Source organism: Meles meles, chromosome 9, assembly GCF_922984935.1.
Source record: "Meles meles chromosome 9, mMelMel3.1 paternal haplotype, whole genome shotgun sequence".
NCBI lineage: Eukaryota > Metazoa > Chordata > Mammalia > Carnivora > Mustelidae > Meles > Meles meles.
Genome location: NC_060074.1, coordinates 16,757,029 through 16,770,678, shown reverse-complemented (window position 1 = coordinate 16,770,678; position 13,650 = coordinate 16,757,029). Strand labels below are relative to the sequence as shown.

Here is a 13,650-nt window from a genome sequence, read left to right as displayed (position 1 = left end):
CATCAAAGTGAACCCAAAGCTCTATTCTTGGGCCAAGCTCTGTGGGATAACATGCCCTCCTTGCCCTAGGAGAATGAGGACCAAATAACTCAGCTCTAAGTGGCTTCCTAATTGTTCTTCCTTTGTTTCTTCATCACCCTGTGCCAGCTAGAACCCAAGTCTTTTCCTGGAATTGTAATCTCCAAGCTTCCTGCTGCTAGCTGTGCATGCCATCCTGTTAAGATCCTTCTCATCCTCTCCATACCCAAGAGCCTGCAGGTGCTGGGAGTCTGCACTTACTCTGCTTTCTGAACTTGGCCTCAACCTGATTTCGCTGATTTCTACAAACTGGTGCTCACCACATGAAGTTCCTTAGCATAAAATAAAACACCAAGGAATAAGGGAAGGTGTATACAACAGATAACACTGGCGTTGAAGGCTTTGGAGACAAGAGTAATGAATAGAGATTGGGTCTCTACAAGTTACTTAATTGCTTTGAATTACAATTCATCAGCCTATTAAATGTGGTGATAAAACTCTTGCAAAAACTGTGCATACACACACATATATTTTAATTAAAGAATTTTTTAAATTCCTATACTCCATTCCTCTCAATTCTTTGTACCTCGAGAGAGTTTAGTTAATTAGTTCATGTAGGCATAAATCAAACAATGGTTCACACTCAACGACATCTATCCACATAACATTTAGCCAAGATGATTACAAACTTTTCCAAAAGCTAACACTGAAAAAAATGAAATTAAAGGCAAACAGAAGAGTATTACATTCATTATGCCCGCCTCCAAAAACAATCTTGTCAAGCTTCTAAAAAGATAGTGCCCAAGAGATTTTCTCTACCAAATTTTTAATATTGTGTATCTCATTCATCAAAGCAATAGAATCTAAATAGAGCACCTATGGCATGTGGCTATAAATAGTGTGAGGGAAGCCCACACAGTAAATCAGTGTGATAAAGAATGATCACATATTTTTTTTTTTTAAAGCTAATTCCATGCAAAATGCTTGGCCACTGTTAGTAATTGGACTGAATGAAATGAATATGTTGAGTAAATGAATGAATGAATGGCTCTCAACCTTGGAATTATCACCTCTGAGTGCTGAAGACAACCATCCATTAAACATGGAATTACTTTCCTAGCACAAAATTCAAAGCAACTTACAAAAAATGATGGGAAAGAGTGGTGGTGGTGGTGGTAGTATCATCACCATGACCATGACCATGACCATCACCGTCATCTTGATGAACACAATACAGTGGTGGCCAATGACAGCAACTACCCCCATGGCTCACTCTGGCCCAGGCACTGTTGGAAGTGTTTTACACGCATGAATTCATTTAATCTTCATATCAACCTTCTGAAGAAGGGTTTAACATTGTTTCTGTTTTACATATCAGAAACTAAGGCAAAGGGACATGAATAACTTGCCTACACTTATAGAACTAGGAAGCAGCAAAACTAGGAACGGAACCTGTGTGGTAAGCTAAGGCAGAACTGGAAATTAGTGCAGAACAAAGAAAGTACTGGATAAAATGAGAGCAAATGACTTCATATAATGAGTTACTTACATTAAAAGCATGAAAAATCCTAGGTGATAGACTGGATTCATTTTATATACATTGAGTAAAATATTACAAGATGGTTAAAACAGAATACAGAACAATATTCAAAGAGCTAATGTCAAAGTAGAGCACTCAACCACAATGAACTCCAAAAATTCACTTTAAACTGTTGTTCAAAGAGGAAAAAAGCAATTAAGGAATCCAGGTTGCTGAAGAGTTGAAAGACTTGGAGGCTCATTTATATATGTTTGTCAGGAAGTTCTTCCATCAAAAAAGAAAATAAAAGAGTGACTAATTAATTTTAGAATTGGGACAGGTTTCACTCCACTCTACTACCTATCCTGACCTTCCCTATAAAATAAAAACTACAAACTGTTAGAGAAACATTATCCTGTAATAACTAAAATAGTCTTATTCACATAAAGAGAATACCTCAGTGCATCCTTGGGTTTCAGCGATGTCAGTGGTTCGGTCTGTACACCATTCATAACTTCTCCATCTTCTAAGTTCTGGGTGGAATCCTGTAGTCAAACAAACCCATAAGCATGTGGATGCTACACATGTCGAACTGAAAATATGAATAAAATGTCTCAACGTGAGACAGCAAGTGCTTTTACTCTCAATATATATAGCATGCTCCGATTTTTTTGAAGACTGGAAACAGGTGTTAATCTTTTCAGTGCTTTCAATGTTCTCTTCTCTCCTGTTTGGTTTCTGAAATACTCAAATGGGCCATTTACACAAGGCAATATGTTAAGAGCTTTGGAATACATCATTTAGCTTCCTGCTACTCAACCATAAGCTTTTGGGACGGAGTGTTTTAAATCAGCAAGGAGAGGGGGTACCAAAGGGAAGGTGCCACTGACAGGTGGTGATGTATTAGCTTTAATGTACTGTACTTGCCTGTACCCCCTGGTGACACTAAAAATATAAAGAAAAAAATTCATGAAAAAAAAGTTGCCCGGCAAGGTCACTTCTGTCAGAAATGTAACAGGACTGTGGCGGGAAAAGAAATCTGGAGTTCTTACTCTGTCACGAGACTCTCATTCTGAGAATGATCTTCAGCAGAAGGAAACGGAAATTAACCATTTAATTCCTAAAACGGCAAACACTCTTCCACCCCAGAGAACTAAGAGGGCCAGAGGAGGCAAGCGCTCTAGGACAGTGGCCACACTGAGTTGGATGTTACATGGAATGGATTCTAAAAAGCGAGCTTGATTTTGAATCTCATTTGTAAGGCATTAGATTTCTGTTAAGCTTTGGAACTGCTCTTGAACAGAGGGGTTCTGAAGATATACCACTCTTGAGAAGCAAAGTCATAAACCGTGTTACTCACGGACTCAGGTTTCCCCGAGCCAACAAACCACACGGAGAAGGACCCATTGTCAACCACCACACCTGTAAACAGAGCATTCACGGATCGGGAAGCTTCCTTGCAACAACAACAAAAAGACAATATATCAGTTAAGAGGTTGGGCGTAAAGGAACTAGGCTAATATCTTGAAGCAAACAAGGCAGGGAGACAGACAATTCAAGCAGTTTATCAGTGTGAAATGATTAAAAAGATGTATTTCACTTTTAGATGGAGTAGCAACATTTCGCATAGGGGCTCTGGGTTTTGTGAGGGACTTGTTTTACACTAGATTTCTTCTTTAAAAAAAAATTTTTTTTTCACCCTTTCAGAGGGATAAAGAAAGTGAAGAAAATCTAGAAATTCAAGAAATATGTTTTAGTTTAAGGCACCAAATCTTTGAAAGCTTTCAAACATCCATACTACTATGAAGGACCTGATCTATGCTTACAGAGAAAAGACACCGGGCTGGGCAGCTTACAAACATACTTCGGTAGATAATTTAATAAAATGCTTGAACTCGTGACTACTGCACATGTCAGAACATTTGCACCTTCTTCCCCGACTCTCTTACCATGAGAGGGAGTTCTATGAAGCCTAACGGCATGTCTAGTACTCTCTTAAGTACCCAACACACGGGACTCATTTAGGGGATGTTAATGAATGCATGAGCAGAATGGCATTGTATTAGTTTCCTAATGCCATGTAATAAATTACCCCCAAATTAAATGGATTAAAAAACCCTATTGTCTCTCAGAGCTTCTGTCAGTCAAATATTTAGAAGTGGCTTAGATGGGGAGTTCTGGGGTAGAATCTCTCATGAGGTGTCAACATCTCAAGAGGTCAGCGAGAAAAAAAAAAAAATCATGGGTCTTAAAGCCCCAGTCATGTCTCTCATCTCTGGACTCTCAACTGTATTCCACTGATCTACATATATACCCGTAGGCCAGTACTACAGTCTTGAGTACTTAGTTTTGTACTGAGTTTTGAAATCAGAAGTGAGAATTCCCCACATTTGTTCTTTTTTTTTTTTTAAGATTTTATTTATTTATTTGACAGAGAGAGATCACAAGTAGGCAGAGAGGCAGGCAGAGAGAGAATGAGAGGGAAGCAGGCTCCCCGCGGAGCAGAGAGCCCGATGCGGGACTCGATCCCAGGACCCTGAGATCATGACCTGAGCCGAAGGCAGCGGCTTAAACCACTGAGCCACCCAGGCGCCCCACCCCACATTTGTTCTTTTCCAAGTTTGTTTTGGCCCTTCTGAGTCCCTTGAATTTTCATACAATTTTTAGAATCGGAACATCAAGTTCTGCAAGAAAAAAAAAAGGCAGCTGGATTTTGGTAAGAATCACACCGAATCGGACGTCAATATAGAGAGTATTAGCATGCTAACAATATAAAGGTTTTACATCCATGAACCTTTAACAGTGGCTATCAGTTGAAATAAATCCTCTTTCTGGTTCTGTAATTCTTCATGGACATACATCCTCAGAATGTCAAAGAAAAAACTGGGATAATGTTATAAAACGTTAACTATTTTTGCCTCTTTGCTTCCTACTCCAAGTGGAATTTTCTTGTTGATCGCTTACGAAGATAAGAAAAGAGCACACTTTCTGGTTCAAATCAACATTCTACAAGGTTAAAATAACTTTTTTTCTAGTTCCAGTTAGGTGCTAAGTAAAGGTTCTATTTATGTCAACAACATACTTAATGCTCTAAGTATATGGAAATATCAATTAGAATATTCGAAAGCAATATTGGGCCAATTGCAACATGATACTCTGCTTAAGGGTAATTCTGAACTGACTACGGCTTTATAGCAATCATGTCAATAACCACAGACTTAAGAGAGAACACACACACATTCACAGATGTCTGTAAGACAAGAGTTCCACTATTTTAAAAGGAGCATTGAAAAGTCTTGGCTTCGCCACAGCTATCAAAAAGGGCTGTGATAAACTAGAGCTTATCATCTCAACTAATGGGCAGTGCGTGTCACTTGCCAAAATCATTCCTATTCTTGCAATAACAGAATTCTTTGCTATTCTCTGGAGATGGGGCAGGCAGACGGATGCTCAGGGCGTTCCGCAAGGACACGAGGCCAATGCCAAAAGCACTTCAACAACACGGGAGCAGTGTGGGGCTTTCAGACTTATAAACAACAGCAACTTCTTCCTTGATGGGGTCCATAAATTCACTTTTTCTGAAAATTACAAAAAAACTGACAAGTAATAATTTAGGGGTGCTTAGGATTTTCCTTCCCTAAATTACATGGTGAAGAGTCACGAAATCACATATATCTAAAAATGAATTCTCCCCTCCCATAGCTTATTTAAGTAACTTTGAGAACAATCTGTGAAATCTGACTTTTTAGTTGGGAAGTAAAGGGATAAAAATAATCTGACGATGAAGAACGAGAGGTATAAACAAATGGTGTGGAATAGGCATGATATTTCTTCAACTTTAGACTTGAGAAATATTAATGATGTGATTTCAAGTTCCCCAACTTGCCTCTTAAAAAGTCAAGTTTGGGAAGCTCTACACTTAATTGTATTAATAAAACTATTATAATTGCTATGTTTCATGTCAAGTTAAAATAGATGCAATCCCCTGCCTAGAATAGGAGGATCTAGAGCGACTTCAAAATTTTCTTTTGTCTCCTCCGTTTGCCCGCATTTACAATTTTTTTCCTCTCTGGTAAAGTTCAGCGGGAGGCAGGGGTCTGGCCAAGCCGGCAGAGGCCTTGAAGAAGCTTGTCCTTTATCTTTTTTTTTTTTTAAAGATTTTATTTATTTATTTGACAGACAGAGATCACAAGTAGGCAGAGAGGCAGGCAGAGAGAGAGGGGGAAGAAGGCTCCCCGCTGAGCAGAGAGCCTGATGCGGGGCTCGATCCCAGGACCCTGAGATCATGACCTGAGCTGAAGGCAGAGGCTTAAACCACTGAGCCACCCAGGCACCCCGTCCTTTATCTCTTTTATCAGAGAAGGGAACATATCATATGTGGCTCTCACAACAGACAAGTTTAATTACTACGATTTTTAAAAAGTGAACATTTTTAGCAACACTTTCAGGATCATAGGAGCATTTCTGACAGCCAGAATGAGTTGGATTTAAACATCACTGCACTATTTTTAGCCTTAAAATCAACACTTACATAAATATTCCCAAACCAATTAGCAGCAGCTGGAAAGTAAAGGTGTTTACATTTAGTTAGCACTAGTGCTAACAACTTCAAGGGCTCACAAGCTGGCGGAAAGGGGCACAGCACCAGGCAGGGCACTGGTCCCCGGGGGGATCCTGGTGTTGGCACTAGGCTGTCATTCCATATTCCAGTTCGTGAGGAGAGCGTGTATGTCGTGCAGCCTCATTAAGTTCTACGTCTCCAAAGAAATTTAACGCTCTTGATCAAACTTTTCTTCTTGAAAGAAAATGCTACGTGAATTCTCACTGCTTTTCCAGAGCCGACCGCAGCTCTCAAACAATACTAAAAACAGTTTCACAACTCTGTTTTTCGTCTCTCTGATGAGAACTAAAATAGCTGTCCCGTTATCAACAGATGTCTTTGACGTATAGGTGAAAATATATGGCTTAGACGTTTTCCCCCTCAGCGCTCTCTAGCCACATTTGAAACAACTTGCTCACAAAATTTTAATGGCAATTGAGTGACGTTTCAGAGCTCAGGTGCATATTATAACAATATTTGCATTCTAAAAAGCCAACTGCAAGTTTCTTTCGAAATTGCACATGAGTTTTAGAACGAGAGTAATAGAAAAATTATACAGAGAAGACTTGAACATCAGGTTATGTGCCTGATGCTCATACATAAACATAATGTAAATTTTAAAATTAAAATTCTGGGCATAATTTCAGAATCTTTGTTTTTACATTTTAGAACAAGAATATCTGTGCTAAGTAAAAACAAGTTGTATTTGATAAGCACACATATGAAATGATCATGCATTTTGGTAGTCAAGCACTGTTATTCGAGCTTGACCTAACAGACATTTTCCGTGCCTTGGGCAACGCCTTACCATGGGAAATCGTAGCTGCATAGATACCACCTCAGAAGGTTTCAGTTCTAGGGGCACCTGGGTGGCTCATTTGTTAAACACCTGCCTTCAGTTCAGGTCAAGATCCCAGGGCCCTGGGATGGAGCCCTGCTGAGAGGGAGGTCTGCTTCTCTGTCTCCCACTCTCCCTGCTTGTGTTTCCTCTCTTGCCCTCTCTCTCTGTAATTAATAAGTAAACAAAGTCTTTGAAAAAATTTCAGTTCTATCAATTTAACATGCCCATAATTCTTTTTATATATTTTTTCATATTTTTATTTATAAATATATATTAGACTGTATATCCATATGTCTAGAAATTGGCAAGAAAATTGGAGATTGAAAAGTGCTAAATTTCACGTTTCTTAAGAATAAGGACAATTTTATTTTAACAGAGATCCTCAAATTTTAGCCTACATCAGAATCACCTGGAGCCTTGTGACAACAGATTGTTGGGGCTGAGGTTCTGATGCAATAGATCTAGGTAAGCCCTGTGAATTTGCGTTTTTAACAAGTTCTGCTGCTTCTAGTCAAGGAACCACACTTTGAGAAACACTGACCTACAGTAACTACTGAAGATCTTCAGAAACTCTAAACAATATTAATTAAGCGCTGGAAAGAATGGTACTGATAACCCAGTCCATTCATTTTATAGCTAAGAAAACTGAGACCCAGAACGATGAGGTGCCCAGCCATTTTTACTTACTGTGACAGCAACAAATCCAGAATCCAGGGTTCCTGATTTTCGGTTCAGTGCTCTCTTCTGAGTACCACGGCCATAGCTACTGACTTAGTGAATGCTGACCTTATCATTCATTTTATTGATCCTGTTTTCATTCAATGACATTAATAAAAACTCTAATAATGTCTTGAGTATATTTTCTTTCTTTCAAAGATCTCAAAATATTTCATATATAACTAGATGCATATTCATGACAATCCTAGATAATTTCTTGGCATTCTTATTTTAATTTTATGCATGGACATATCCAAAACAAAATGATTACTGTCATGTGCAAGGTGAAACGAAGGGTCAAAGACAAAACTAAAATTATGTAGGATCTATGTCTCCTGAGATTTAGGTCTGCATGCAAACATGTTAACTATATTTACATTGAAATATCTCTCAGTTACAGATTTAATGCAAATAGAATAAAGAAATAACATCCTATCATGAAACATTAAAAGATGATTTCTATGAAAATCTATCAAGTGTTTCATTACTCTGAAGATTGAGCTCTAATAATTCCATTTTTTAAACAAAAAGTTATTTTGGCAGAACACAATTAATTAGATCATAAATAATTAGTCCCCAAATCTTGGCTATGAGGTGTCCGTGCACACATACACACATACGGCCAAGCCAAGAGTAAGTTACTGGAATAAACATGGGGTAAATCTGGACTGGACTGAAATAATTATGGACTTTATAAAATACACTAAAAGTCAGCAATCTTCCAGTGGACTGTCCTCCAGAGACTGCACAGTTACAAATGACGTTCTGCCCAGGTTAAACCCCATGGACAACATAGAGTTGGCTATATCTTCTCTTCATCTGGTCTGTGTCCAAGACGTATTGCATGATTTTAATGGATTTAATAAAAATAAATTTTAAAGGGTGGAAACTAAGGTACTATAGTAAAATTAAGCTCCAGTCTAAGACAAAGGAGAACGTTTCTAATAGAAGTTCTCCCAGTGCTTTGCCTAGTGACTGGACGCCTAATTTCCTGGCTCTCCCTTTCATTATCTATAACATGGAGATAGGAAGATTTCTATTTCCATTCCACATCTAAAATGTCCCAGTGAAGGTACACTACCTAGTAAGGCAGGAAAGCCCCCACTGAAGAAACATACTTAGAAAAATTCTCCAAGAGATCAATTAAGAGGTGATTATTCATTTGAACAAATGCTTTCTTGGAAGGCTTCTCCTGAGAAGCAAATTCTCACAGAAATATATAATTTTATACTTCCTTCACATACGGATTCTAAATAACTTTTGAGGAACAAATCTACAGCATGAGGTAAAGCACACTTAAAACCTAACCCTCCCATCTATGCCTCATTATCTTGTTATTTTTCTATGATCTTTTTTGGGTATTTCCTTTCCTTCTTATTGTTAATTAGCACAGTTAGAATTCACTGGTATGATTTCCCTGTATTCTGAGTTAGGTTTGACAATGAAAATTTTTTTAATATATATTTTTTTAAAAAATGTAGACCCTTTACACATTTTACCTGCTCTGTGTGTGTGTGTGTGTGTGTGTGTGTGTGTGTATTTTGCTTATGTGTTTCTAGTAGGAATTTTTTTTTAAGATTTTATTTATTTATTAGACAGAGATCACAAGTAGGCAGAGAAGCAGGCAGAGAGAGAGGGGGAAGCAGGCTCCCCACTGAACAGAGAGCCCGATGTGGGGCTTGATCCAGGACCCTGGGGTCATGACCCGAGCTGAAGGCAGAGGCTTTAACCCACTGAGCCACCCAAGCACCCCTCTAGTATGAATTTTAAAGTGGTCTCGACTAAGCCTGATACCAGGGAGTTAAAACCCCGTAGGAGTTTAAAGAGCATGGCGGCGGGGGAGTAGATTCTGTTTTATTTGTGAGATCTGAGAAGAGACACACTGACCAATCTCACTGAGGTATCAAAGGAAAACCACCATTGATGCGAGGAACAGCGTGTCACCGGTTCCGATCTTTCCACAGAAGCCCAACACCAATGGGTTGCTGCTTCCCAAGCAAACACATTCAGTGAAAGACTGCTTTAAAATTCATAGAAATGTGGAAGTTCCGAAGTTCAACAACGGGATTCTGCAACCCTTATTTTAATGTCCACTCTTTCTTACTCACACTCAACACATTTCAAAAAGTGCTGAAAAGTGGAAAATACGTGTATTTTTTTTCCAACACTGACACATACTTATAATGACCACTTTGACTTATAAATAGATTCTTGCCCCCACCCACTTGTAGCTGATTTTCCCTACTTTTCTATATTATTAACCACTTCAAAACCACTGGAGCTTAATGCTGAGGCCCAGGGTGACACCGTCTATTGCTGGAAGGGTGACAATATTGAACAATACAGCACACACTCCGCCAAGGGTCTGCTTGAGATCACGCTCCCGCCATAAAACATAGGCTCAAAGGTGTTGTAAACATCTGCTGCTCTTCTGTTTGATCTACTTAAACTGTACCATCTTCCCAAATACTTAGAATACAGGACTGCCAAAGGGGACAGTTTGATGGTACTGGGGCCTCACCTGTGTCTACAAACCGTCACCCAAAGCTGGTAAATATAAAAAGATTTGACAAAGTTGGGATACGTCAGCAATTACAAAAAATTTCTAGCTTAATCGTTTTCACTTTGCTGGCTGAAATACATTTCAATCAAGTTTGACTCAGGTAAATGTCCACGGGCATTTAAGCAAAGCTGTAGGACTTCCAGGTTTGGCTGGGAGAGCGTATAAAGATAAAAGGACACAATGTTAAAGGCATATTTTTCATTTGCACGAGCACCTCACTCTTGCTACCACAGGCACGCTTTCCTCCTGGTCTTCACTATGAAAACCTTCACTGTGAAAATGGGATGCAGAAAATTTTGAATCCACAGACCAAGCCCATAAAGATGTGTTTTAGGAAGGGGGAAAAAAGAAGCACAGGGCATTATGTGTATGCTTGGTTTAGCAGAACCTTTCGAAAAGATTTTCAAAATAAAGGAAGTCAAAAATCTATGTTGAAAATTCTTTATAATGATCAGATGGGAGCACCAAGCTTACAACCCATCTTCATTCATGAATAAGGCACATTCAAGGACTTTTAAAAAATATCCTTCCTTGCCCTCATCCCGTAAGCATTTTACTCTCCTCTCATCCAGGCCCCAACTCCCCTCACCCTGCCATGCGCACTTGCATCTCTCCCATGACCTCCATCTATCTTTCCACACAATCATTTTGCCATTCACTTTGTCATTCTTGCATTTCACTCCATGACACCTTTATTGGAAGCCTCTGGTTTCGAAAAAGCGATCGCACTAGCTCGTATTATAAAGACCAGCTGAAAATAAACATTGGGGAAGGATCTTCTCTGAAAACGTAAGGTGCACTTGAAGCAATCTTGGCCATGACATACGGGAAGAATGAAGAACAGCAGGAGAAGGAATAGTACCGCACGAGAAAAGCAGCAGGGAAAGGCAGAGCCAGCTGTGCCGTCTTGGGTGTTAACAGCACGTGGAAACAGCTTTAAGGAAAGTGCACAGGTCTGAACCCCGGAGAACAGCTGTAGTCAAGAGTCACAGTCAGCAAAAAAGTATGCTTTTCTTTTTTTTTTTTTTGTTTGTTTGTTTTGTTTTGTTCTTCTCTAGATAGAGAGATACAATAGAATAGAGAGTTGGGAGATTCAGCAAAAGTAGCTATAACTAACGAGACCAGATCATATAAGGAAGCCACCATGCGTTTCTGCTCAGATACAAATGTTCTCTACTTAAAACTGTACAGTACCTGAGGTGTGGGGGGAAGCTCTTGCCCCATTAAGAAGATCTCATTGGTCTAGATATCAATAGCTAAAATGTAGGCTCCAAGTGGGCAGTGGTTTTTTTCACTTATATATCCCCAAAGCCTGGAACGATGCTTGGCATAGACTAGATACTCAACAAATGTCTAGACACACCAGCTGCGTAGACCATCACTGCTTTTCTGGCAAACATCTATCCCGCCTTCAACATCCTTTAACAGAATGGGCACTTCCTCCTTGAGCTCTCTACATAGATACAGTCTTGCTCCTCCAGCCATGTTAGTGCCATACAAAAGTTCCATATTCATTTCAGGGTGGGCAAGGATTCCTTTGTAGGTCTGTCTCCCTTGCTTGGTTCTGACATCCTGGGGGTGGGGAATGTGTCTTTTCTAGTTTTGTATACCTGTGGCCTAGCACAGGTCTGAAATATGATAAATATTTCACTTTAGAGGTGTTTACTGGATAAAGAAATCCTTTCCCTAGAAATCCTTTACTTTAAAGTCTCTTAGGTAACATTCGATTAAAAAAAAATATGTATGTATCTCAACATTGGTGAACCCTCTACAATGTGCAGAGTGTTACACGAGACTCTATGGGGGGATTCAAAGATAAATATGACACTGTCTTTACATTCAAAGCTGCAAACTAGCTGAAACTGTTGCCAGAGGCATCTCTGACAAGAGAATTTAAAGCAGAATTGAAAGCTAATCTTTATTTATGGATTAAAATAATTGAAGTAAAAGAATGCACCAATTTGTACCTGGCTGGTTACGATTCTTTACATATGCCTTTATATTTTATTTATCATAATGCAATGTAAAATGACTTCCATTATTTATAAAATATTTCTAAACCAATATTTAAAGTCATCCAAATTCCATGGTCACTGAAAGCTTGAGTTTTTCAGGCTCTTGCCAGCTGTGAAAGAAACCCCATCATGCTGAAACCTCTAGATAGGAGAGTATTGATCATGGGAAAGACGGTGACCTTGCTTCTGAGGCAGGACCATGAGCAAGTCCCCACTACTGCAGCAAAGCTCTCTGTAACTTTTATTCACTATCCCCTTCTCTTCCAGCTCTCTCACTTCTTTAGATCCAAACACAGGTCAAGGTGACAAAAAAACTCTTGGCTCAAAGGCCTTTTTCCATTGTTCTTCCCTCTTTGGGCACCTCCTTATGCTTCAATGGTACATCCCTTCTTAAATACCTCCAAATCGACCTCCTCCTCCATTATTTGTGAGAATGCCCTGAAACTCTTTTACAAGCTCGAGAATTTCTTCAACTATCCTCTCAAACACCTAGATTTAAATGAAAACTGACGTTCCCCAGTGAAACCACTTCCTCGGCAGCCCTCTGAAGTAGGACATGTCTATTATCTTCATGCTCCCAACCTCCATCCTAGAGCTGCTTCTACACTGAGAGTTTGTTTCCTCCTTTATAACCTGTGGCATCCTTCCTTGCCATTGCCTTCTCATTGCCTTCACCAATCAATCTTCGCGTCAGTCCTCTAGCATTTCCTCCAGTCCCATTATTTGAATTAATTTATTTATCTGCTTCCCCCCATGCCTCATCTCTTGTTCTCATCCTGGTTGATTTTCACTTCCGTAGTGTCCTTACACCTTCACTCCACTCAGTAACTTCTTGTTTCTGTTTCAGAAACTAGAACCAAAAGCAAAATCAAATACAGGAAGCCAAGGGAGGGGCCCACCTAAGTCCTTATTACTCACCAAGGAGATATTCTTGTGAATCAAAACGTACTAAATGATATGTTAGCCAGGGCTAGCAAACCCACGAGCAAAACAGGATTCATTCAGTTCACACACACTTATTGTGGGTCTCCATTGTGCCAGGCACTATGCTGAGTTGTGGGGATAAAAACACAGATACTCCTCACCTTCATGAGCTCCTTTTGAGGAGAAAGGAGCAGAGAGGCCAGACAGAAGGGAGTAGCAGCTGGTCTCACTAATATTCACCCATGTGTGCTCCAAAATTCAACTCAACTGAGCACCCATCAGATCCCAAATGCAGTGCTATTCTTTCCCCAACCTTGACTCTTCCTGCATGTAACAGCTGTATCAACAAATAGACTAACAGCAATTAATTATTCTTCATCTGAAGTAGTGTTTTTAGTTGTTGTTGTTGTTGTTTTTTGATCATAGTCTCATCCGCAAAACTAAGAGTAATGG

The 13,650-nt window shown here is 39.4% G+C and overlaps 1 protein-coding gene across 2 annotated transcripts in view; it reads right to left on the bottom strand.

Moving 5' to 3' along the window:
- PARD3B (par-3 family cell polarity regulator beta) overlaps positions 1 to 13,650 on the bottom strand; it is a 1,055,741-nt gene that overhangs the window by 495,467 nt on the left and 546,624 nt on the right. For both annotated transcript variants that reach the window (XM_046019094.1, XM_046019095.1), the window contains exon 5: positions 1,994 to 2,082. In XM_046019094.1, coding sequence (XP_045875050.1) covers positions 1,994 to 2,082 — 89 coding nt within the window. The remainder of the gene's footprint in view (positions 1 to 1,993; positions 2,083 to 13,650) is intronic.